Source organism: Nerophis ophidion, linkage group LG18, assembly GCF_033978795.1.
Source record: "Nerophis ophidion isolate RoL-2023_Sa linkage group LG18, RoL_Noph_v1.0, whole genome shotgun sequence".
NCBI classification, from domain to species: domain Eukaryota; kingdom Metazoa; phylum Chordata; class Actinopteri; order Syngnathiformes; family Syngnathidae; genus Nerophis; species Nerophis ophidion.
In genome coordinates, this window is record NC_084628.1 from 25,435,507 (window position 1) to 25,463,239 (window position 27,733).

Consider the following 27,733-nt stretch of genomic DNA (forward strand, 5'->3'; position numbering starts at 1 on the left):
ATTAAATGCGCACTATTGATGAGTGATGCACTGAAATTTTGGCTTCCAAAAAAGACTGATTACCTGAACTGGTCAGACCGGATGTTGTGATGTCAGCAATACGCACAGGACTGCTTTTAGCATAGGCAACGTGTCTTCCATGTGGACGTACTTGAATATATTCCAAACGTACTCGCGGACAGCCATCTACAAAATGTGCGACAAGAGGAAAGGCTCACAGAGGCTTGCTGCAAGTTTTCGTCACAACAAACAAAAGTCTCTAATCACAAGTACAGTATTCAACAACACCAGAAATAGATGCTATATTTGTTTGTCCTTTTTAATAGTCACGAAAAGGATTTGAGAAGTCTCCAGAAAATTTAATTCTCATTGAAAAAGAGCAAAACAATATAAGAAAAAATATGTCAATACTAACAGATTTGTTTAGACATATTTATTTTGGGTTTTGTCTTAAAAGAAAGTATGCATCAGCACAGGTTATGCAAATGATGAGTCATGTCCACAACCCCACAAGTATATTTGGGGGAAGCCCTGCATATTGTCCATAATTGACAATTACCAGTACTCCAAGTTCAGAACTATGATTTGGCACAAACTCTCTGAACCCTCTCAAGAAATCTGCTTTCTGAAGGAGTTTGATGACAAACTATTTCAAAATGTATCGCACTACCGTGTGTGATTAGTTGGAGAAATAGATCACAAAATGTCCTAATTGGGTTGGCGGATGACGATTGTTCCAAAATTCCATGCACAAAGTCTACTTGTATGCCTTGAAAAAGAAAATTAAAAAATGATCTGTATTTTGTGGTCTTGTTGGTCACCCTGTATTTGAGGACAGCCCAAAGGTTGAAGGCATTTTACAGAGCTAGAGAGCCAAGAATATATTCATTGCTCAACCAGGAGCGGCAATGCATTCTGAGATATCTTGCAAGGTGATGTTCTTGAGTTTTACTCCAGTTCATCACAGATATGGATTATTGATTAGCTTTTATGGAAGGCATAAGAGTAATGCTCACTACAGGTTATGGATGTGACATTTCGAAATGAGGCTCAAATGCACAGACTTTATCACAAGAACTTAAAATTTGACCGTCTAACTTTGTGAACGTCCAACTGTTTCACTACTTTCACCTGGTGCTGTCAAACCATTAATTTTTTAAAATCAGATTTCTCATGTTTTTTAATTTTGATTAATCACTGTCACCTACTTGCATTATTATTTTAAAAATTAAAATATTGTGACACAAATGTAGTTGTATTGTCAGAATGGTAATTTTTAAATGTAACTACCAGTACTTGAGTGCACATCATTTTCTCAATCTTAACCATATATTAATTGCACCTTTTCAAAAATATTGCAAATGTGCTGATATACATTAACCAGCCGCACTTTATGTACAGGACATGCAGTGATTTTGTACACACACATTTTGTGATTATTCTCACACATAAACTTTATACCACACCTTGCGAATCAAGGAATGTCCTGCTTAGTTTAGAATATAAAGATCCTCTTCATTACACCGTTGATATCATGACACCAAGACCACTGCCAGCAGTTAAAGAGGTTAGTTGCAACAAGGATCCTAGAAGACTCACAGGAAAGTAGAGTCAATAGGTATTTTTTTTTCTCCATTTACAAAAATCACACTCTAAAAATAAGAAAAGATCAACTTGAGGGTGTTGGTGGGGGAAAAAAAACAAAAAAAAAAGTCAACTGCAAACGCATTCCTTTGTACATTGAACTTACAGCGACGATGTCGTTCACAACAACACAAGCAGATGAGATGTGTTGTGGGTGTATGTAATGTTCTTGCTTGTAGTTTAGTCGCTGTATCAAGTGGTCATCTCCTCATTTAGTTCGGGACGTGTTTCAAGATGACTGAGCAGTACCGGACACACTTTCCTTGACAAATGTTTCTTCTCACAATGACAGCTTTTTAATCACTGATTTCAATGTGTTAAACAGCAGATTCTGTTTTTATATTGGCCAATTCTGTCCGCGGTTGCATTTACATGAAAATGCCCGAGTTTTGTGATTAGGCATACCAACATTGGATCAAAGAAAAAGTAGCAACCACGATGAGATCCCAAACTGCCAGTAAACTGTTATTCTTTCCACTCAGTTTCAGGAATTGGCATGCTTGTTGCACAGCCCATTGATGGTCCCCCTCCCCAATAATCAGATTTCAACTTTGGCTTCTCACACTCATAAAAATGATAAATTGCTTAGCCTTGGTATCATCCATGCCTTTTTCGGTAAAAATGTAAAAAAGTGACCTGTTTAGAATGTTACTTTTCATTAGAAAACAAGTTGAGCAAACGGTAGTGAAACATTAAAAAAATGGACATTTAAAACATTTAGACTTTAAAACGGAGTTCACACATAAAAGTTATATTTCAGCTTCATTCTGAAAATTCCCCATAACACATCCATACCTTTTACTGTCACAAATTAGCCAATAGTGTTTGACCTTAAATGATTTCACATTTTTTAACAGACAGGAACTTGTTAGTCAACAAGATGGCTGACTTACCTCCTTTTGAAAATGGGTCAATTCTTTGACGATGCACAAATCATTTTGGAGAATTATCTTTTAACATTTGGACACATTCCAAAAAGGCAGTCAATGCTTGCTAAACATTTGGGTCTGACGAGTACATTTGAATGCATTGATGAGACATTGTTGATTCTGTGAGTGAAAACTGTGAATTTCATTTGTTCAATGGAAAAAAAAGCTATTCAAATTTATAATTATGCTGTTGCAGTTTAAAGAACAAATGAAATAAAAAACACGATTGTCACTTGTGCAAAACTTGTTGCTCATCAAACCTGGGCAATGGAACAACATTGTTCAAGCAAAACGTGTTGGCACAAATGTTTTATGCAATGTTGAAATATTTGGACGTGTGAGTAGTTTGACAAAACACTCACCTCAGGTCTGGTAATGTCTGACATCCTCTGCAGGACAAAATGCATGGTCCAACCCGCTAACTCACTTTACAAACTGAAATAAATGTACATTTGCAAATCAGACTCTGAAATGCAAAATAAAAAAAATGAAGAACCATTCTACCAAAATGGTTCAAATTGATGGAGATATTTACACATTTTCTAAATTGTATTCCCAAAACAAAGGCTTGTCACTCCATTTAAAGAACAAACCCCGTTTCCATATGAGTTGGGAAATTGTGCTGCATGTAAATATAAACATAATATAATGATTTGCAAATCATTTCATACCCATATTCAGTTGAATATGCTACAAAGACAACATATTTGATGTTCAAACTGATAAACATTTTTTGTTTTTGCAAATCATTAACTTTAGAATTTGATGCCAGCAACAAGTGACAAAGAAGTTGGGAAAGGTGGCAATAGTAATGATAAAGTTTAGGAATGCTCATCAAACACTTATTGGGAACATCCCACAGGTGTGTAGGCTAATTGGGAACAGTTGGGTGCCATGATTGGGTATAAAAACAGCTTTCCAAAAAATGCTCAGTCTTTCACAAGAAAGGATGGGGCCAGGTACACCCATTTGTCCAAAACTGCGTGAGCAAAGTCAAACAGTTTAAGAACAAAGTTTCTCAAAGTGCAATTGCAAGAAATTTAGGGATTTCAACATCTACGGTCCATAATATCAGAAGGTTCAGAGAATCTGGAGAAATCGCTCCACGCAAGTGGCATGGCGGGAAACCAGCACTGAATGACCGTCGATCCCTCAGACGGCACTGTATCAAAAACAGACAATCACCACATGGGCTCAGGAACACTTCAGAAAAGCACTGTCACTAAATACAGTTGGTCACTACATCTGTAAATGCAAGTTAAAGCTCTACTATGCAAAGCAAAAGCCATTTATCAACAACATCCAGAAACGCCGACGGCTTCTCTGGGCCCGAGATCATCTAAGAAGGACTGATGCAAAGTGGAAAAGTGTTCTGTGGTCTGATGAGCCCACATTTCAAATTTTTGGGGGAAGTATTCGACATCGTGTCATCCGGACCAAAGGGGACGCAAACCATCCAGACTTATTGACGCAAAGTTCAAAAGCCAGCCTCTGTGATGGTATAGGGATGCATTAGTGCCCAAGGCATGGGTAACTTAGACATCTGTGAAGGCACGGTTAATTCTAAAAGGTACATACAGGTTTTGGAACAACATATGCTGCTTATTTCAGCAAGACAATGCCAAGCTACATTCAGCACGTTACAACAGCGTGGCTTCGTAAAAAAAGAGTGCGGGTACTTTCCTGGCCCAGCTACAGTCCAGACCTGTCTCCCATCAAAAATGTGTGGCGCATTATGAAGCGTAAAATACGACAGCGGCGACCCCGGACTGTTGAAAGACTGAAGCTCTACATAAAACAAGATTGGGAAAGAATTCCACTTTCAAAGCTTCAACAATTAGTTTCCTCAATTCCCAAACGTTTGAGTGTTGTTAAAAGAAAAGGTGATGTAACAGTGGTGAACATGCCCTTTCCTAACTACCTTGGCACATATTGCCGCCATGAAATTCTAAGTTAATTATTTGCAAAAAAAAATTAAGTTTACGAGTTTGAACATCTTGCCTTTGTAGTGCATTCAATTCAATATGGGTTGAAAAAGATTTGCAAATCATTGTATTCCTTTTATATTTACATCTAAAACAATTTCCCAACTCATATGGAAACGGGGTTTGTATAATATCTGAAGTCCGAGAAAAAGAAATCAACTTTTATCTTTAATTTTCAGAATGTTTGGGAACGTTTTTTCTCTCTTCAAATGTGTCACTGCTGAAACTTAGAATTAAATTAGGGGTAACATATGTTAACCGGTTAAATTTACTTCCCTCATGTGTAAAGATTCTTTAAAAAAAAAGTTTTCACAATAAAATCCTTAAAAATTTAACACTTTAATTTTTAAAATTAATGTGAAGTCTCTTTCTAAAATGTTTGAAACTGATCACAGTTAGAGTTATCAATTAAAATATGATACTGATTAATTACTGTATGTTAAAATTCATAACTCAATATACTTTTTGGTAAACATTGAAGTGTTTCGGTAGCGACCCCCATTTTATTTGCAATGTTGAATCATATTCCCTCAACCACATTGCTTATATAACTCATAACATGTTTTGTAGTTATGAAAATCCTTAATTTTTTTGGAGAAAAATAATCAGTTGAAAATAACCCGTGTGTCTAGTATGCAAAGCAAAAACACTCGACATTATTGATCACAACCTAAAGCATCACTGAAAAGTGTAATAAAGTACTATTAACTGCATTAAACTTTGTGACAGTTCTAGCTAATCTTGCACACAACTAAATGCTAGAAAGCACATATTTGAGGAGTTGTACTCTGATGAAAATATTTTGCAAAAAGCTGGAACAGTTTTAATTGAGAATATGTGTTCAGTAGTGACAATTTTTAAAGATAGTGATTTTCAGATTTTAGAACACATTTATTTGAAAAATATGGGATTAGGGTGGCTCAGTTGGTGGAGCAGCCACGCCAGCAACTTGAGTTCCAGGTTTGATCCCAGATTGTGTCCTTGGGCAAGACACTTTACCTACTTTCCCAGTGCCACCTACACTGGTTTATATGCAATTTAGATAATGGGTTTCACTATGTAAAGTGCTTTGAGTCACTAAAGAAAAGCGCTTTATAAATATACTACTTTCATGCAGCCACAAGGGACAGTAATGTTACTTCCTGATAAAATCTACAACCAGCCAAGATTCTAACTTGTGTTTCGGCAGTGACATCAAAACCAGGGCCATGATTTCCGTACAATTTTTACATTTAAAAATTAAACTCACATTTGGGTCTTAACCTCTGAACTTGATTACACCATTGGAAAAAAAGAAAAAAAAAAGTTTTAAGCTGTATCTTCAAGACTGGAAACAGCTACTTCAATTGAAAGCACTCAATAAATGATTTTATATTTTTAAATCTTATCACTATGTCGGTGTTCAGAGTTTACACATCATAATCTCAGCAAAAAAAAAATTCCATGTCCAAATATTCGATTATTTTGTAAAATTTTTTTTTTTTTTTAGTATTGAAACAGCCCTTTGAAAAAAATAAGGTAGACTGCCCCGTGTAATTAATGGGCAGCACGGTTATCAGTTTACTGTTAAATTTTTATTTATTTTTTTAAATAAATTGGATGACTTAACTACATGAACACAAATCTGAAAAATGCTCCCAACCTGAGGAGAGTCTTTGGAATCTTCCTGGGCAGACAGGCAAGGTCAAGTTGGTCTGCAAGCAACCAAAGCACATTTTGTTAGCAGGGAAGAACAAAGGCAACATGCTAAGTGACGGGCGTAGGAAATACCTGAGAGCGTCGACAAGGCTTCCAACAACCTGAAAGTGTAGAGTAGGCATCCTGAACCACAAGTTACTAAACACATTCATGAAAGTACATCTGACAAAGAAAAAAAACAATGAGACCAAATAAATTCAGTGAGCTTTATTTTTAACGAAACTTTCAATTTTTTAGCCCAATATTTGTAACTTTTTTTTTAAATAAACTGAACTCTAGTAAAATTAGCTCCACTGAAAAGTCTGCCAATTAAATAACGACCAAATTTCCATTAAATAAAAAAGAGCAAACCACTTGTTGGGCTTTAACCACGTCAATTTTGGAGAGTTCTCCCATAGGAAACATTTTTTTGGGGCAAAAAAAAAATTCTAATTTGTACCCTAACACATTAAACCCATCTCCATGACAATGAGATGAGGTGAACCCCCAACTCGTACTGATGCAGCATCCTTTTGGACAGGAAGTGACGTCGGGGTCGAATTGGCAAGAAAATAAGTTCTTGGTTTGTTGCCACAGTCCAGGACGATTGGTGTGCATCAGGGCAGCAAGTCAACGAATTAAACCCTCCCCACAATTTAAAATGACCTTAAAGAACGAGGCAATTTTGTTTCAAAACATCCAATTAAATATTCCTGGCAAGATGCTATCATCTCAGTCTTTAAGGTTCTCAACCTGGTAACCGGCCGGCGGTGACATCCTGTCACAACGCCATCACTATCCTCCAGCATTGAAACAAGACACTGTAATACCGCCAACCGACCACCAGGACGCAGACGGCTGCCGAGTGTCTGCAAAGCTTGATCCCTGCTCTCGCTCACCTTTCTTTGGAACGTTTTTTTAACAATAATCCCACCCTCCCTCCCTCCCTCCATGCCAAACAAGCCAAATTGGATGATAAACAAGTCAGGGGCCAGCATGAGACTTGAGAGCAAGGATCGCTGTTCTAACCCGACAAGGAAGTGGACATTTTTTTTAAGCGCTTTAAGTCTTGTCACGTGTTAGAAACAGCCAAAGAGCATCTCGCCACAAGAGGGAACCAAACTCTCCAAAAAAACTCCCAGCTGCAACAGCAGAGAGCCTTTGTGCAAAATAAGGTTTTTGTTAGGACGTATAAGCCAAACCCCACATAAAAAACAAAAAGGTAAACGAAATAAGCTGAGGCGGCCATGTTTGCAGTCCAACTCATTAAGGAATCCTTTCACTGACATTCCCCTTCTGGTTCAGGATCTTCTACACCAACTTGCACGTCTGTCTTGGGTGTTGCAATTACAAAAAAATAACTAAAACAGTGTTATTGCCAGAAGTCAACCGCTCTGTGTGTTAAGTGCTGACCAACCTTCTCCAGGTTGTTTTGATCGTCCCGTTGGCTAGTGAGCAGAGACTTCCTGCTACATTTTAGGTCAGATGGTTCACTTTCACGACCTTCTCCATCCTGTCCTTATTCAAAGGGGACTGAATTAAATTGCAGTCCTTACAAGTATTTCTAAGGTGTTGACTATAGCTTCGTGTAACAGCTGGTTGCGCCTCCCCAAGGGGGACAAACAAAACAAAAAACGAAATCTGCCAATGGCGCTGCACTGCAGCAAGTAGGACATGATAGAATCTAATTTTTCTTTCCACAGCAACGTTGACCAGAGAGCCGAGGCAGGTTCCAGTCAAGTCCACAAGTCGAGGCTGGTGACAAAAGAATTCATGACTAAAAAGCTTGGCTGGCAGCAGGAGAATCAATTTAAAGCATCATGTCTAAGTGCAACTTTCATTTAGGACAGTTTGCATGCCTCCAATTTGTCTGCTGAACTTGGCCTCAAGAACAGTTCATGCAGGAGGGGCACTGTTTTTAGACTATTTCTAAAATGATAAATAACCTCACAACCAATAGGCAGTAATGAAAAGTCTCCAGTGCCAACATGTGGGGTGTGTTCAGTTGTCGCCAGCCTTCTGAACTTGTTTAAAACAATCTTAAAATGAAGGTATTTACATGGGGGGAGGGGGGGGGAGGGGCAAGGCAGCCTCCATTTTGCACAGCTGAGTTAAGTTTGGCCGCCACATAGGAAGGTGAAAAGGGAAAAAAAAAAAAAGAATAAAGCAAAGTCCTGCAAACTGAACTGCAGCGGATGAGGAATCCTCAGGACTCAATGTGGTTGTTTGTTGGCTGCACATTGTCTGTTGTGTTGCAGCTGAAGACGAGAGGAAAGTGTCGGGCTCTTCTAGAAGCACAAGCAACAGGATAAGAGAAAAATAAACGTAGAGTCTGGCTTCCTTCTTGGAAAAACTAAATCCAGCATCTGTCCATGGATAAAAATCCAAGTTTGTTCTGCAGAGTTAGCCAGACGCGAGCGCAGACAGAACCCCTCCCCCCTCCTGATGACAAATGAAACGGGTTATGGTCACCTTTGTGGTTTAAACTTAAGAGCACAGCAAAATCTTCTGAAGGCGGAACAAAAGAGCTGAATGATGAGGGTTATCACTTCACAACATGTTGGACTGCTTCTTAAGGCACTTGATACAAACTGGTTCCTAAACAAAGTGATGGATGGAGGAGGGTCATTTTAGGGGGCCCGTGGGTGCTGGCTTCATGTTAGTGGTGCTTTCGCCACCTCTGTATGCACCGATGCATTGTCCACTTGGTCCCGTACTACTTTCCTCGCAGGGAAGGGAGAAAAGGGGCCGTCTTCAGTGCAGGCGGTGCAGCATTGAGCCCTACGACGACGAGGCAAATGAGTTCTTCCAACGTGCATCCAACAAAATTCACATTCCTGATGGCAGCATTCAAAAAATAAGATGGACAGACTCTGTACATAAAAAAAAAAGGAAAATCCAAGTCATGAAGGGGAAGTGTGGGGTCCAAAGGGGGTATGGAGGATGGACTGATCTGTCAAAGGACAAAAAAAACAAGTCGATTACATTTAGCTGTGTGAGATCGATCGATCTATATCTATCTGAAGAGATAAAGTATACTGTGTACAAGCGACCAACATTGCAGAAGGAAGAGAAAGGGGGTGGGCAACTTTTTCTTTTTTTTCCTGTGCACTTAAGATGTGAATTCAAGGTTTTACTACTTGCGTATAAAATACTACACGGTCTAGCTCCATCCTATCTTGCCGATTGTATTGTACCATATGCCCCGGCAAGAAATCTGTGTTCAAAGGACTCCGGTTTATTAGTGATTCCTAAAGCCCCCAAAAAAAGTCTGCAGGCTATATAGAGCGTTTTCCGTTCGGGCTCCGGTACTCTGGAATGCCCTCCCGGTAACCGTTCGAGATGCTACCTCAGTAGAAGTATTTAAGTCTCACCTTAAAACTCATTTGTATACTCTAGCCTTTAAATAAACCTTTTTAGACCAGTTGATCTGCCGCTTCTTTTCTTTTTCTCCTCTGTCCCCCTCTCCACAAGGGAGGAGGTCCGGTCCGATGGCCATGGATGAAGTACTGGCTATCCAGAGTCGGGACCCAGGATGGACCGTTCACCTGTGTATCGGTTGGGGACATCTCTACGCTGCTGATCCGACTCCGCTTGGGATGGTTTTTGTGGACGGGACTCTTGCTGCTGTCTTTGATCCGCTTTGAACGGAACTCTCGCGGCTGTGTTGGATCCACTATGGATTGAACTTTCACAGTATCATGTTAGACCCGCTCGGCATCCATTGCTTTCGGTCCCCTGGGGGGTGCCCACATTTGTGGTCCTCTCCAAGGTTCTCATAGTCATTGTCACCGACGTTCCACTGGGTGTGAGTTTTCCTTGCCCTTATGTGGGTTTTTCTGAGGATGTCGTAGTCGTAGTGGTTTGTGCAGTCCTTTGAGACATTTGTGATTTAGGGCTATATAAATAAACATTGATTGATTGGTTTAATGTAGGGCTGGTGCTTGAGCACCAAATTAAAAAAAAAATCCTGGCATATTATGCATATATTATATCTGTTGATTTAGTACAGTTGTGGTTGAAAAAAAAAAAAAAAAAAAAAGACTGATACCACCAAGTCAAAAGGCTAAGAAAGGATCGATCCTAGTAAACAGGTTTGGCTTCGACAATAACGGCAGAGTGCTCAAATCTCTTGTCCAATGGACGTGTTCCTATGGATCAATTCAACCTATTTGAGTTATTTTTTCAAGTGTGTGAGCCTTTGGAATAGTGTACAGTTTGTCTCCGTAAGGTCCTTTGATTTCTTTATTTTGTATGATCCATTTTAATAATTTTTTTACTCACATTACCGCAGGTACACAGTACAGCCTTGCGAACTTTGGCCAAAACAAAAAGGTTACCGCGGCCCCACAATGCATTGCAAAATCACATGCCCTTCTGAGCCCTTTCAAGTAGTGCAGGGGGTCTAAAGAGTTCCCAGACCATTTTTTTTTTCCCACCCAAAATTTTATCGGCCCGACAGCACATTCTAAAAAAAAAAATTATTTCTAACAATATTGGGTAATCTTAGATGTTTTTTCCAGATAGTATATATTAAACTATATTTGACTGCTTTGGAGCATCTTTAATGCACAAAATGTATTCCCATGGTGGTGGACTTGGACAACTTTGTAGTAGAGTCTACTCACGGGCTCATGGCTTCACTTCTTCGCCGCTCTCGCTGTGGTACTCCGCCACATACAAGCTCTTGTCGATGATTCCGGGGATAGGCTTGATCTCTGTCCCCAGCTGCTCTTCGATTCCTTTCAGGTTGAAGCGGTCGTCATAAGTGATCAGGTTGATGGCCAGTCCCAAGTGTCCAAAGCGGCCTGGATGGGAGTGGTTTGAAAAGGGGTTTAATACGTTAAGACTGCTGGATGTAGGACAAAAAGGAGATCTTACCAGATCTGCCAATGCGATGAAGATAAGTCTCTCCTAGCTTTGGGAAGTCAAAATTGATTACGACATTCACAGCTTGAATGTCTATTCCTCTTGTAAAAAGATCTGAAAGAACAGCACAGTTATTCATTCACATCTGAACTACAGCAAACTAAGCCAAATTTTGACCAAGTACTTTGTTGGAAATCATGACAACTATGCAGTAAGATTGGAGCAAGGGATGATTTATCAACATGGAAGCAGGCATAGGGATGATGTTCATTAAGAAATTATCGATGTCATTATCAAATCCTCTTATCGAACAGATTCCTTATTGAATCGCTTATCGAATCCAGATAGGTTGTTGTGTGATTGGGCCGGCACGTTTATATGGAGGAAAAGCTGACGTGACTGAGGACAGCATGCGGGTGAAGGTTTCAGGTGAGAGAGGACGCTAAAGACACCCCCAGTGAGCATATAGTAGCCTCTCTTCTGGAATAGTTCCAGTAGAGTTTAAACATGCAGTGGTACGACATCTACTTAAAAAAACCAAGCCTTGACCCCTCTCTGCTCTGAGACCTATCTTCCATACATTTCCAAAATATTAGAGAAGCTTGTCTACAGTCAGTTGTTGCCCTTCTTAGAGGATAATGGTATCACTGAGTTGTTCCAGTCCGGTGTTAAAGCCCTCCACAGCACAGAATCAGCGCTTCTAAAAGTTTTAAATGATATCCTCCTGTCAACTGATTCTGATAAATATGTTGTCCTAGTGCTTTTAGATCTGTCTGCTGCGTTTGACACCGTCGACCACGCCACCTTAATCACTCGTCTTGAGAACTGTGTGGGTAATAAGGGCGCCGCCCTCAACTGGTTCCGGTCGTACCTAACCGACAGGAGTTTGTGTAAAAATAGACAGTTTTATGTCTTCCACAGCTCCTATACCACATAGGGACCCCCAGGGCTCTATCCTTGCCCCAATCTTATTTGCGCTTAAAATTCTCTCCCTTGGTTCTATTTTTAGGAAGTATAGTATTGCATTTCATTTTTATGCCGATGATTGCCAGATCTATTTTCCCATGGCACAAAATAACACGGTTCAACGTCTCATTGACTGCCTGCACGACATCAAAGCCTGGCTTTCAGCTAACTTCCTGAGCCTAAATGAAGACAAAACAGAAGTTATGTTGTTCGGTCCAAGTCGCTGTCCCTCCCCCAACATTGACCTCGGCATTCTGACCCCGTATCTCAGCGACTGTGTCACAAACCTGGGGGTAAAGTTCGACTCAGATTTTAAATTCGAAAAACAAAATCAGCAGCGTCAATTACACCAAATAGCGAAAGTGAAACTGCTTCTATCAGGACATTAGCCCGAGAAATTAATCCACGCTTTTATCTCGAATCGTTTAGACTACTGCAATGCCCTGTATGTAGGCATTAGCCAGGCCTACCTCGCCCGCCTGCAGCTCGTGCAGAACTCTGCTGCTCGTCTACTAACACAGCCCCGCAGATGTGAGCACATCACCCCTATATTAGCGCCCCTTCACTGGCTCCCTGTGCGTTACCGAAATTTTAACCTATTTGTTTTTAAATGTCTAAACAACCTCGCGCTAACATGTCTCTCCGACCTCCTTCAGCCTTACGGCTCCACCCGAACCCTAAGATCAGCTGCTACTGACGGTCCCTGACACAAGGCTGAAGCTTAGAGGGGACAGAGCTTTCGCCGCTGCTGCTCCCAAGCTCTGGAACGACCTACCTTTGAGTGTTAGACAAGCCTCCTCTCTTCCTGTTTTTAAATCTCTCTTAAAAACATACTTTTATTCCTTGGCTTTTAACGCTGAGTGATATCCATCCTGCAATGGCTCCTCATTATACACCTGCTGTGAACCTGTTTAAATGTTTAATTTATTGTATTTAGTATCATGTTCTGTTTGTTGCGTTGGCTCTGTTCTCATTTTTAACCTGCCCATTGTACAGCACTTTGGCTACTCCTGTGGTAAATGTTAAACGTGCTATATAAATAAAGTTGATTTGATTTGTACGTGCGTTGTAAATAAGAAAATTGCAGACAAACACATCAACATGGAACCGCTCACTTTCGACATCCCGGTGAAGCACATTGGAGAAGGAGACTAGCACGGTAGCGAATCAATACGCAGTGGGGCAAAAGAAGTCGGCTTTTACTGTTGTGCTAGCTTGTTATGCTAATGGACAACGACACTGACTTGGAAAATGAGAGGGAATCTGGCGTGTTTGATGGAGAACTTTCCCATCTGTTCTTTTCGGACACAGAAGATGAGGACTTTAATGGATTTGTGGATGAGGATTGATCAAAAAATAATGTGAGTGCATTGATAATTACTTCTATAAAAGTACAACCGAACTCAGCTTTGCTCCTGCTGCCTTTTTAAAACAGCATCCATGCATGCTAGTGTATGTTTTAAGCTGGCGTATGTTTAACCATACCTGCAGCCCAAAACACGCTGCGCCTTATGCGTTAAATACAGAAATAGCACCTGTAACTGACACGGCGCATTTTAATAGAGTGCGCCTTATGGTCGCGAAAATACGGTATAGTGGCTTCGATAACGGGAACCGGTTCTCAAAAAGGGAATCGAATCCATGGAATCTTCTTTTCTTATCAAAGCATCGGGAGAATTGGTTTTCGAACATCATCCCTAAGCAGGCGTTTGCAAAATAACATTTTTACTTTCCAATTACAACACACTAGCATGCTCAGGCCTGTTAACTGTGCGGGGAAGAACACTAAAAAAACAATTACACAAATAAACCACCGCCAAGTGTCCAAGAAAAACCTTACCAGTGCAGACAAGATTTCGACAGAGACCATTACGGAAGTCATGGAACACACGGTTGCGATGTTCCTGAAGAGCAAAAAAGGAAGAAATTTCACTCAAAACCTAAAAAACAACAAGCCAACAACTTTTACATAGCCAATCCACGATTAAAACCTTCATACTGCATGTTGAAAAAATTAGGATGCTAGTACTTTATACATTTAGTACTCGAGGCGCCCCAAACCGATATCAGAAAAATACATGTAATTATACAGGTTTCTGTTTAAAATTGCCGATATAAGCTCTAATACAAGCAGTCCTAAGTTATGCAAAGCTGGACAGCCAGTTAACATCTAAATGTCCTGATAAAAACACAATTTCTTCCATTTTACATAAGTAATTTACAAAAAGGTAAACATGCTAGGCTATATGCTGGTAGGAGCAAGCAGCTACAAAACAGTTATAGTAAGTATCCATTATTAACAATTAGTCAAAAACAGCTCATTTATCCAAATAAACAAGTATCAAAAAATTGCAGTTAAAAGAATGTGTCAGCAACATTCAATTTACAGCGTCATGAGCATACCTTTACTTATTGCGGCTACTAGATATCATTGGAAAAAAATAAGATCACTAATTTAAAAGACACCATTGTTTTGTCTGACTAATTTGACTTGATCAAGCCTTTTCTAACATTTTCCAACAAAATAAAATATGGATGGTTTCTGCAGATATAAAATCAATACTGGGATTAAGGCTGAAATATCGGTATCGTATCGGAAGTGAAAAAGTTACTTTGTACAATAAAATTAAAACCATTGTACACCAAGCTATCTGGACAAAACTGTGTTAAAAGGTGAAAAAAATTTGTGTAACAATATATCCAAATTAAAACAGCTGTAAAATAGGCCAAAGGCCAATATAAAAACAATGTACGGGTGGAAAATTGCATACGGCCATCACGTCGGACACTTAGCGTACAAGCAACATGCCGACAGACAACGGTGCACACCTGTCTCATCTTTGCATGAATGTAGAAACATGAATAACCAAGCTGGGAAATCTTCTTTGCGAGGAGCTCCACTCTTTGAGAAGAGTTGCAGAAGATGATAGACTGGTTGATCTGAAGCTACAAAAACAAAGTGGACAATTGTAATAAATGTTTTCAAAACGCTTTAAACCAGAAAAGGGCTGTGGGGAAAAAAGACATCACAGCAAAGCTTACCCTTGAGAACAAGGTGTTGAGGCAATGGACTTTTTGCCTTTCAGTGACATAAGCGTAATACTGAGTCACACCCTTCAGCGTTAGCTCCTCCATGAGGTTGATCTCATAGGGCTTCTGAAGATGTGAATTCTACAGGAAATGATCAGAAAAACACTATTACAACTTTTTTTCCTCTGAGAAATGCCAACAGTGCTGGACAGGTATGTTTAAAAATAATAATTTTGATATTCCATCCATACATTTTCTGCCGCTTGTCCCTTTTGGGGTCACGGGGGGTGCTGGAGCCTAGCTCAGCTGCATTCGGGCGGAAGGCAATTACACCCTGGACCAGTCGCCACCTCATCGCAGGGCCAACACAGACAGACAACAGTCACACTCACACACTAGGGCCAACTTACTGTTGCCAATCAACCTATCCCCAGTTGCATGTCTTTGGAGGTGAGAGGAAGCCGGAGTACGCGGAGGAAACCCACACAGTCACGGGGAGAACATGCAAACTCCACACAGAAAGATCCCGAGCCCGGGATTGAACTCTGGACTACTCAGGACCTTTGAATTGTGAGGCAGATGCACTAAACCCTTTTTCCAACGTGCAGCCCTCATTTTGATATTGAAATCACAAATAAAATGAGTAATTATGGTACCACCAAAATTGACCTTCAACTATAGTATTAAAAAAAACAGATGTATATTTTTAACAAAGAATAAAGATCTAATTTCCTGCTTTAATTTTTTCTAATTCTTTATACTTTTTACATTTATTTTACCACCATATTGCGTGCTTTTTGTTAAATGCAAACATTCTAATTTATCGGTGCCATACATCTTCAGACAAATTTTACCAAGTCAAAGCATAATAATTTTGTAAATATGTCAATAATGGATTAGATTTGTATCGCGCTTTTCTATTGTTAGATACTCAAAGCGCTCACAGAGAAGTGGGAACCCATCATTCATTCACACCTGGTGGTAGTAAGCTACATCTGTAGCCACAGCTGCCCTGGGGTAGACTGACGTAAGCCTGGCTGCCAGTTCGCGCCTACGGCCCCTCCGACCACCACCAATCATTCATTCATCTTTCATTCACCAGTGTGAGCGGCACCGGGGGCAAGGGTGAAGTGTCCTGGCCAAGGACACAACGGCAGCGATTTGGATGTCAATAGGTGGGAAGCGAACCTGCAACCCTCAGGTTTCTGGCACGGCCGCTCTACCCACTACGCCATGCTGCAATAAGTGCTCCAAGTCTGTTAAGCTTACATTAGGTACTTTTTGAAACTTTTGCAGTCAGACTGGATGTTGCGCACATCCAGTCTACAGAATAAAGGCACAGCGCCTTTATTGTGAAGTAGGGGGAACAAAAAAAATCCTCTCAAGTTGGGACTGCTGTCCTGTTCGTACATTGATATCACATCGAAGAGGTCGTTCACAACAACACAAACAAATGAGATGTTTGTGTATGGATTGTGCTTTCTAGCTTTAGCTTTGCAGTTTAGTCACTGTTTCAAGTGTCAGTCTCCACATTGCTTAGTTTATTACCTGTTTCGGGATGAATGAGCGGTATCACTCACATTTCTGCATTTACAGACGAGTCCGTTTAAAACGGCCTATTCTATGTTTCTGTCAGTGTTAACTGTAACGCGGAAATGCCTTTGAGTGTAATGTTATTCGTTAGACATACGAGCTTTGTGTCAAAAAGTAGCAACAATGATGACACCCCAAGCTTTGAGTTCACTCAAATGCTCACTCATCCGTTTCACAGTTAAGCTCAGAAATTTGCAATAATCAGCCCAATAATCATTTTATCCCCAAATTTTATAATCGTGACAAGCCCAAATTGAGATAAAAGATCTATGTATGGTCCAGCCCTATATGAAAACCTACCATAAACTTCTGCACACTAAGGGGGAAGGTAGCAGAGTAAAGCAAGATCTGTCTTTGTTTGGAAAGGAAGCCCAGAATCTCTTCCATCATGGCAACAAAGTCCTGAGACAACAGTTTGTCAGCCTGTATAGAAGCAAAAAGGTACATTTATAACATTAGATAAAATTATAATTATTATTATTATTATTATTTAAGTCCAAATAAATGTACAACCACCTTCTCACCTCATCTAAAACAATCATTTGCACTTGACTGACTTTGGCCACTCCTTTTTTGATGAGGTCTAAAATCCTCCCTGGGGTGGCGATGACCACATGCACTGAGAAATACAACAGTTTTAGCATGCATCAAATTGAGTAAAAAGCAGCAGTTAAGTATTTGAGAATTCCCAGCATGAGGTGTTTTTCACCTGTTTCATCCAGTCTCATAATGTCGTCTCGTAGGTTGGTTCCACCGGTGGTCGCCATCACCTTCACTCCTCCCATGTGTTTGCTGACCTGGATGGATATTTGGCTGACTTGTAAAGCCAATTCCCTGGTGGGGACTACCACCAACGCTGCGAGAGGGTAGGGGATCAGTTAAACAAGAGCCATGGTTTGAAATGTTCACATCATGTATTGCCTTCCTGTTGCTCACCTTGTATGCAGTCTCTCTTTAGGTCGATCCGTTCAAGTAGGGGAATGAGGTAGGCTCCACTCTTCCCTGTGCCATTCTTGGCTCTGGCCAAGATATCCCTCCCAGACAAGGCGATGGGAATGCTTTCCTCCTACGAGCAGCAGTTATGGCTCAATTTGGGTTGGGGACACGCACAATCAGGAGGTAGCATGTTGGGAGGAGGGAACACACCTGGATTGGAGACGGCTTTTCCCAGCCCATCTCAAAGATGCCCATGAGCAGCTCCCTCTTTAGGCAATAATCTTCAAACTCGTTTCCTTTAGTTGCCGTCACATCCTGTGGAGCAACGACAAAAATGACTGTTAGCCCAGCACATCTCAGCAATTATCCAGAAAGTAGAGTCATTAAATTCACAAAGAACTGATTCAATCAGAGCAGAATAATGCTAGTGGTATATCATCCATTTCATTGCATGATTGAATGCTAACTCATACAGTACATGTTATGCTAGTTCAGTCTCTAAAACAGTGGATGGTGTAATGTCAGGGGGGGCTCATAACCTTGGGGAACATGCTTTTTGTGGCTGTACCAGAATATGACGGGCTTTATGTCGCACTTGGCTTCACTGTAACCACGGCAGGGGACGAGGAAAGACTGGTGAGTTTCTTTTATTTTTGATAATCTTACAAGGTTATGCAGAGGTATTGTCATGACAAATTTATAGACAAAATATATTATTTTTAGTGATGGTGGAGTGTGTGTGTGTGTTGGGACAAGGGGGGGTGTAACAGAAAATATTTGAGAAGCATTGGGCTAATTTAACATTGAATATAGGCCACTGTAATAAACAATGCCCTAAAATACTACTGGAGTTTGAGGATACACAATTACACAAGCTTCTGTCTTTTAAAGTCCAGAGGTGGAGCAAACCGGCCTGTATGTAACGAGGGATGGGTATCGTTTACATTTGAACCGATATGGTACCAGATCCTGCTAAGTGAAAATCAATATTGTTACAAGTCTTCACTGTGTTGAATACCATGATAATAAAAAAAAATTGGAACCTTTAAAAAGTAGCTGATTATGATAACTGTGCTGTCCAGTATATATTGTTTACTTGTGCCATTTGAGTCTCATTCATAGTGCAATTGTACTTCCAAGACATTAGACGGCAGTACTGTATGTTATCTATCGTACAAACCTCGTTTCCATATGAGTTGGGAAATTGTGTTATATGTAAATATAAATGGAATACAATGATTTTCAAATTATTTTCAACCCATATTCAGTTGAATATGCTACTAAGACAACATATTTGAGGTTAAAACTGATAAACTTTTTTTTTTGTGTGCAAATCATTAACTCTAGAATTTGATGCCAGCAACACGTGACAAAGAATTTGGGAAAGGTGGCAATAAATACTGACAAAGTTGAGGAATGCTCATCAAACACTTATTTAGAACATCCCAAAGTAGTGCAGGCTAATTGGGAACAGGTGGCTGGCATGATTGGGTATAAAAGCAGTTTCCATGAAATGCTAAGTAATTCACAAACAAAGATGGGGCGAAGGTCACCACTTTGTAAGCAAATTGTCGAATTGTTTTAGAACAACATTTCTCAACGAGCTATTGCAAGGAATTTAGGGATTTTACCATCTACGCTCCGTAAAATCACCAAAAGGTTCAGAGAATCTGGAGAAATCACTGCACGTAAGCGATAATATTACAGACCTTTGATCCCTAATTTGGTACTGCATCAAAAACCGTCAGTGTGTTAAGGATATCGCCACATGGGATCAGGAACACTTCATAAAACCACTGTCAGTAACTACAGTTGGTCGCTACATCTGTAAGTGCAAGTTAAAACTCTATGCAAAGCGAAAGCCATGTATCAACAACACTGAGGAACGCCACCGGCTTCGCTGGGCCCGAGCTCATCCAAGATGGACTGATGCAAAGTGGAAAAGTGTTCTGTGGTCTGACGAGTCCACATTTCAAATTATATTTGGAAACTGTGGACCTGGTGCCCTCCGGAACAAAGAGGAAAATAATCAGGATTGTTATAGGCGCAAAGTTCAAAAGCCAGCATCTGTGATTGTATGGGGGTGTATTAGTGCCCTAGGCATGGGTAACTTACACATCTGTGAAGGCACCATTAATGCTGAATGGTCCATACACGTTTTGGAGCAACATATGTTGTCGTCTAAGCAATCTTATCATGGACGCCCCTGCTTATTTCAACAAAACAATTCCAAGCCACGTGTTACAACAGCATGGCTTCGTAGTAAGAGAGTGCGGGTACTTTACTGGCCCGCTTGTAGTCCAGACCTGTCTCCCATCGAAAATGTGTGGCGCATTATGAAGCGTAAAATACGACAGCGGAGACCCCGGACTGTTGAACGACTGAAGCTCTACATAAAACAAGAATGGGAAAGAATTCCACTTTCAAAGCTTCAACAATTAGTTTCCTCAGTTCCCAAACGTTTATTGAGTGTTTTTATAAGAAAATGTGATGTAACACAGTGGTGAACATGCCCTTTCCCAACTACTTTGGCACGTGTTGCAGCCATGAAATTCTAAGTTAATTATTATTTGCAAAAAAAAATAAAGTTTATGAGTTTGAACATCAAATACATTGTCTTTGTAGTGCATTCAATTGAATATGGATTGAAAAGGATTTGCAAATCATTGTATTCCGTTTATATTTACATCTAACGCAATTTCCCAACTCATACGGAAACGGGGTTTGTATGTTGTCTAACTGGAAAAGTAGTTTTTTTCCAGGAAGTGTAATGTGTTATGTTGCGCCATACAAAGGGTTTATACTGAAAGTATTGTGCATATTACCTACCAGCTTTTTTAGTTCTTACCAAATTTGGGAGGTATTTAAATCAACATGTAAAATGGCTAATGCTAATAGCAGCCTGTCGAACAAATCCACTGTAAATTAGCATCAAGCTAGCGAATTTTGGAAGGGTCGAGCCTTAATGTTTGAGCGTTTTCTACCAATCATACTTGCTTTATTAGTGTAGAAAAATGCAATACTGGGGCGTGTGGGACATTGGGGAACATGTTTTTTTGCCGTAAAAGAATATGAAGCGTGTGTAGCACTTGGCTTCACAGTAACCACGGTGGGGAACGGAGAAGAAAAAAAAACAGTATGTGGTTTCTATTAATGTTAATAAAGTTACGTTATGCAGAGGTATGATATTTTTATGGAGGATGTCGTAGTGGATTGTGCAGCCCTTTGAGACAGTGATTTAGGGCTATATAAGTAAACATTGATTGATTAACTATTACTTTCTTCTTCCTTTTTGGGGGGGGGGGGGGGGGGGCGTAACAGAAAATATTTGAGAAGCACTGATTTAGAGGGAGTTTGGCTGAATCCCGCTTGAGCGCAGCTTGACCTTTTTATGTGAGCCGGTATTTAGTCTGAAACTGGACGTAATGTCAAAACTAAAAGGTTTCCAAATATGACACCTTTTGATTTTACCTGAATAGATACCTGGTAGTACCGACAGAATTCGGTTGGTGCCTACAAAAGCACCAAATTCGGTACTTATCACTAGTTCTGTATACTTTGAGTTCAGCTTAGTGAGCATCTAAATCACAGTTCTTTAGTGTTTTTTCAGCCCGTGGATCCCCAAACTGATAGAGATATAAAGGGGACCCCTACTTGTACATAACTTTCCGCCGCATGCGATGCAACTTGTTCTAGAGCAAATCTATTGTTAATGGCTCTGTTCACTAGAGAGTGTTGGATCAATGAGTGTGTATTTAAAAGACAAGTATATTCAAATAAAATATTGTGGGGAATATAAAAACATAACATTTCACACCCCCTGAAATACCTTCAGGGACCCCATATTGAGGAACTTTGCTCCAAATATTTCACTCCACTAGCATTGTGTTTTTGTGGTGCGCCAGATCCTTGTTTGCTGAGCTCCACACAAGGATCTGGGACTTCTCAATAGGAGATGTATTGCAGAAGGTGGGCCCTTGTAAAACAATCATTGTATGTGATTGGATAAACCACTTGCTTGTTATCTTGAATGACATGCTACTTCAAACACTCACATCGAAATCAACCCGTGACGCCGATGAGTGACTCTGGGAAATCCAAAACAAAACAGCCGACATATTGGATAATGACAGAGCGAAGTGAGAGAACTTTTACTGAAACAACGCAGCAATGTCAGACAATCGATGTCGTTTGTGCCAAGAAAATGTCAACACACGACTCCTTGCTGAGTGCCGCCATTGTTGTTCAAATCAAACACTAGCTTTGGCGCTACGTCACATCTATGAAATCTCGCCTGCCGATCCTGACTGGCTCATTATTTTTTGCTAACTTGAAGGAGTTTGCATTGCCTTCGAGGCCAAATCCTTGTGTGGAGCTCAGCGAACTACAAGGATCTGGCGAGAGTCAGGTTACAGCAGGCTGCCATTGTTGACAAAGAGGAAATGTGACCACAATCATAAAACCGGAAAGGGAAGTTACTGCAATGGTGTGGAGCAACAAAAGTGGTACTGTCAAATGTCAATGCAAAGACAATACAAAATCTTTGACTGGAAAATTAGCCACTTCAACCTTACGCTACATCAACCCCCTGTCCCTCAAAGGGACTTTGACAAATTCTAACCTTGCATCAACAGCAACTCGGACCAGAGCTCTGCTCTGATTGGTCAACTTTTTAAACAATAATTCATTTCTGATTTGTAGACATCCCGGTTTTACCCTCCAGTGAAAGCGAAAAAAACAAACACCTTCTCCTCCAGTTTTTTAACAAAATGTACCATTAAAGTGACTGCCGTTTTGACAACTGCTGGGTTGTCTCCTCAGTAAACCTTTACTTCCTACTACTGGGTTACAGAAAATCTAATCTCATGCTTTTTAATGAAACTAAGATATAACACCACTGTCATATTGCTGATCACCATTATACAGTGAAAGCATACTCTAGTCTGTATCAGCTTTTAACAAAATAATGTTGAATAGTTTACATTAACTGTGGCCAAATTAAGCACTATCATAATGCAAGTAACCCTTTCAAAAGTAATAATTTGTCTTGACTGTAGTATTTACCATTGTATTTGGAAGGTCAATAACTTCATTATCCTAAACAATAAAGATAAAATGGATTCTCAATGTTAAAACTGCACACAATTCCCCCCCACCCCTCATTTAATTCCGTCAAACAGATGTGCTGAGTGCGATGCACAAAGTGAGAACTCTTGTATCCAGTTTGAAAGTCAGATACGAAGAAAAACATTTAGATACCGGCTAAGTTATCAATTTAATCAATAGTTTAATTGGCTTCGCATTGAATGCCATTCAAGACCTTAATTTTCGCAAAATCAATTGAATTACTTAATTACCCGTGAAAACCCAGAGTTAACTTATTTTTGCACTTTGAAATATTCCCGGACTTTATTTAGATTTCAATCTTAAAAGGTTCTTCTGCATAGTTGGGTAATTTCTACACCCCCTTATGGCAGTTAAGTTTCAAACAAGACCATCATATACAAACCGAAGTTTTCATCCTCATGTCCTTTGGGGGAAGTTTCAGATTTTTCTTCCAGTCATCTCCGGGCCTGTGAAAGATGACAGGCTTTTGAGAAACGCACAAAAACTAACTTTGCGACAACAAAGATGTCTCGGAACGTGGAACTCCCATTTTCTGGTGGCATGACTCACTTGATGACAGCATTAGTCGTGGGGGCAGGCTGGGCGTTGCCGTTGTTGATTGCGCCTTTTATCTGGTTTAGTGGCTGTTGTTGGGGGCCTCCGCCGCCTCCTCCAACTGGCGCTCCTGCCGGCTTCACCGAGCCCCGGAGCTGGCCATTCTGGTTCGACAAGCCCAGAATCACTGGGTTCTCTGTCCTGGCAGTTCTCATGTTTTCTCCTGAGCTTTTAACAAGTCCAATTTCAAATTAAACTAAGAGTGAATCCATGTACAATTTAAAGATAGTCATTCCCCCCTTGGGGCTTATTCTCTTCTTTACACCCAGTGTCCAAATATCTATCCCCAAGACTAACTGTATAATATTGCCGTTTGTGGGACATCAAGCGTCTCTTCTGTGTCTGTTTTGAGCATTGATTAGAGTTGAGTCAAGTATGGGCTCACTTGTTCAGTTGGCCATCTTGATTAGCTCCACTGAGCCGCTGCGTCCTCCGTCGGATTAATACCAACCCTGAAACGAAGTCAACAAGTCAGAGAAAACTTAAGGCTGACAAATTAAATCAACTTAGTTGCTGTTGTGTTTACGAAAGGACCAAAGCCATGTTTTTGATTCTAGCAGCAAGCGCAAATGCACCCTCTGATGACGTTTTAATCAAAATGCACTAAGAGTTACAGTCTACCACAAAATAAGTGGCTGGGGAAGTGTACGATGACAAAAGGGATACGGCAAGGGTGTCCAAAATGACAGTTTTGTTGGCCTGTAGCATATTTTGGGAAAAAAACAGTAAAAATGTATGAAAACATTATCAGAAAATTGGAATGCAATACAAAAAAACTAAAATGTTCACACCAATAATACAATCATAACTAGAGGTGGGGGAAATACTAAACCTTTAAATGGATCGCAATTTGGACACTGGCAATTGTAAAATCAACGAGCAAACAATAATCAATGTTCCAGTTTTTCCCCACACGTCCATTAATCTAATAAATGTAATTGGAATTATTCAATTGACTGTTTTCAGAAGTAACAAGTGACAAATGCTTATTTAGTGAAATGAAAAGAACAAAATGGCATCAATACACCTGAATTAAATATGTGTCAAGAATGGATTTTTGATTGAATTGTAGGGTGCCCAAAATATCCACCTCTACCTATAACAAAGCTGACAGTTTTGTCTGCCAAAATATGTCATTGTTTGCAGCATTATTTTTTTTTAAAATAAAAATAAAATGGTCAATGCATACTCTGACTTTTCAGTATGCGGCGGCCCTTGGTGAAAAAAAGTTTAAACACCTGGATCAAAAATATTAGAATCTTTCAAAATAAAATAAAATTATTAAGTTTAGTTTGTCAAATAATGAAAACACTAACTCATAGGGCTGGGCGATATATCGATATAGAAAATGACTATCGTAATATTCGAGTATACGTTTTCACACAGTTGTTTTTAGCTGCAGGCATTACACTACAGGCTCTTCCCACTCCCTCTTTTGTCTCCTCCTCACTGAGTGTAAGCGGAGGTTCTTACACACGTCACATACTGTCACGTCATACGTCACATACGTATACGCCCTCGCACAGCAGAGAAGTAGCAGTGTGGCTAACGTTAGCTGTGATGCTAGCAGAGTGTTGCGAAGGTGCAAAAGAAGATGCGAATCTGGTAACAAATGAGGGAAGAATTAATTCCAGAGAAAAACAGCACGGGGTCCATCGTCTGGCGGTAGTTCGGCGTCAAGTGGGAATATGTCGAATAGACAACCGTAATTTGTCAAGTGTGGGGCACAAGTGTTGCTACCAAAAGTAGCATTACTGCTAATATGTAGCATCATTTGAAAAGTCACCTGATATAACTTTAATAAATAAGTTTTGGTAAATTGACTTAGTTGTGATTTCCCTCTCTGCATGAAAGTTTAAAATGAGCATATATTAATGCAGTATGAACAAGAATGTTTTAATGTAGACACAAAGAATCATCATCCTGCTGTGATTATATGTATCAAGTATTCATTCAAGGCTAAGGCAAAATACCGAGAAATATATTCTAGATCGCGATATGGCTTAAAAATATCGCGATATTAAAAAAACGCCATATCGCCCAGCCCTACTAACTCATGCGTTAATTTAGAAAATTCCAACAATGGTGTTAAAAAAAACCCATTTAAAGTAAAGTACCAATGATTGTCACACATACTAGAGGTGGCGAAATTATTCTCTGCATTTGACCCATCACCCTTGATCCCCCCCTGGGAGGGGAGGGGAGCAATGGGCAAAGAACCCAAATAACACAACGCTGTCTAGCACCATTCATATAAAACTAGCGGGCCGCACTAACATTAAATTTTCATATTAAGGGGGGGCCGCAAAATACCATCTCGCGGGCCAACGCGTGTCTGAGACCCCTGGTTTACTCCATTTACGCAAGCGTTCTCTTTGGCCTTGCTGTTAAACCACCAAACAAACGCCATGTAACATCGCCCCCTGGAGTTACAAATGCCGATGGATAACAGATTTCGGTAAAACACCTGTTAACGCTTGATAATTTGTCCCTCGGCCCAGCCGTGGGAAAGAAGGAGAGGGATTTTTTTTTTTTGTAGTTTTTTTTCCGTCATGAAAAAGTGAGGGTTTTTTTGGGCTAGTGCACTGATTGTAAGTGTATCTTGTGTTTTTTATGTTGATATAATTTAAAAGAAAAAAAAAACAGTTGGGGACCACTGACCTAGAACACGGGGCTGACAAAGTGTTGTCCTTAACCTTCGTCTTGTGTTAGGGTCAGCACCGACCCGTTTTATTTAAATGCATAAAAGAACCACATACAGTAAATGTATTTGTTTGCATCAAGGCTTTTTGACTGTCAGAAACCTCTTAAAACAAAATAAAACTTTTTTCCCCCCACTAAATTATAAAATGCTCTGGTTGAAATTATGGCCTAAAGGTAAAATATGACCTAGAGGTAAAATAAAATAGATAATCAAGCAATAATTAGAGCCAAAACTGAACACACTGAAAGCCAGCTCCTCTACCAATCATGTGAGCTTTAGGGGATTCTCTTTTTACCTTGTAATCCAGTACAAAAACAAATAGACGGGAATGTCCAGACACGTTAGGTCAATTCAGTATAAAATTATTAAAATGAAAAAATAAAATAATTTTATTTAAGAGATGTGTTCTAATACCCTTCAGTGATAGTCAGGTAACACAACAACCTTTTATTTATTTATACGATTCTCTTGAGGTTCATTTGACCATTTTTGTAATTGAAATTGAGGGTTGTACTGACAGAAAAAGGCCCAATGGCCCACACCAAAAATATTTAAACCAATATTTTCATGGATAAAGAAGCTTAGCAATGTAACCAAGAGATGAGAAACTAATTCGATGATAGATAATTGTTTTAAGTGTATTTTACAGCTCATTTAAGACATGGGTCAAAACTGAGCCATTAAAATAAGAGATGGTAACAGAAAGCTAACACAAGAGGAAGGTTAAATATACATACATAGTTTATCATTTGTTTAAACAAAATCGACCCCACGCATAGTTTGACTTTTCACTATGTGGCACTTTGTGTAAAAACTGAGGGCAGAAATTTGGCATGTAAAAACTATCAGAATTTCAAACAACCATCGAGCCTTTTAATAATAACCAATGACGTAGCTTAGCTTGCACAGGAACATTTACCGACAGCAATGAGTCGTCGTTGACTCGAATAAACTATTCGGCATTATGTTTTTCACAGGTGACACCTTTCACCCAACAAAGCAAAACATTCACCAAATATTAGTATAGTTATCGAATATTAGTACAGTTGGCAAATATTAGCGAGTTACCGAGCAGGACTAGCTCGTCCGCTAGCTGGCTAGCTAACGATGGCGAAAAGAGGCTTTATAACACCACGGCACCAATATCCCCACAGACGACCCAGGCGGCAGGTGACTGACTTTACACGAAATAAATATCTTCGTATGTCACATTTTTACCTCAGATAAGCGAAGTATTCGTCGTTTGTCAAGCTGTGGCAAATGGTAGCCGAGCACACGAATGAGGCTTCTTCGTCTCATCAGAGCCTCCAAGATGGCGGCCGCTCCTTTTTCAGCCCGCCCCCAGCCCGCCGATCAGCTGATTCCATTTGGAATCACGCGTACCGCCTCTCCCGATGGAAGTCCTGTTTGCGTCAGTAAAAGTCGCCATTATCAGACAAAAGGTCACAATTAGCAGTTAAAAAGTCACAATTATCAGACACAAAGTCACAATTATCGGACAAAACGTCGCAATTATCAGACACTATAAAAGTGGGTGATGTTGTTATCACCAGGAAAGATGAGATTCCATTCTAGAGGCTAATCTTTCCTGTGATAAAATGGCAACCAAGGTAATCAAAAAGGTCAACCAAAGAACGAGATTCCTCTACAGCAGCTGTAGGGAACCTATGGCTCGCGAG

The 27,733-nt window shown here is 40.0% G+C and overlaps 1 protein-coding gene across 2 annotated transcripts; it reads right to left on the bottom strand.

The window, feature by feature from the left end:
• Nucleotides 1-6,448: 6,448 nt before the first annotated feature.
• ddx6 (DEAD (Asp-Glu-Ala-Asp) box helicase 6) lies at nt 6,449-27,428 on the bottom strand. Of its 2 annotated transcripts, none has more exons than XM_061877850.1 (15): nt 27,273-27,428; nt 23,736-23,802; nt 23,306-23,513; nt 23,139-23,202; nt 17,840-17,944; nt 17,630-17,759; nt 17,403-17,549; nt 17,218-17,312; nt 16,994-17,116; nt 15,113-15,241; nt 14,900-15,016; nt 13,911-13,974; nt 11,117-11,218; nt 10,864-11,043; nt 6,449-9,188 (listed from the first exon to the last, which is right to left on the bottom strand). In XM_061877850.1, the coding sequence occupies exons 3-14, from the start codon at nt 23,503-23,505 to the stop codon at nt 10,868-10,870; spliced, it is 1,452 nt and encodes a 483-aa protein (XP_061733834.1). In that variant the 5' UTR covers nt 23,506-23,513; nt 23,736-23,802; nt 27,273-27,428; the 3' UTR covers nt 6,449-9,188; nt 10,864-10,867. The 2 variants fall into 2 exon arrangements, with proteins under 2 accessions (XP_061733834.1, XP_061733833.1); XM_061877849.1 differs by having other exon boundaries at nt 23,306-23,518.
• Nucleotides 27,429-27,733: the final 305 nt, after the last annotated feature.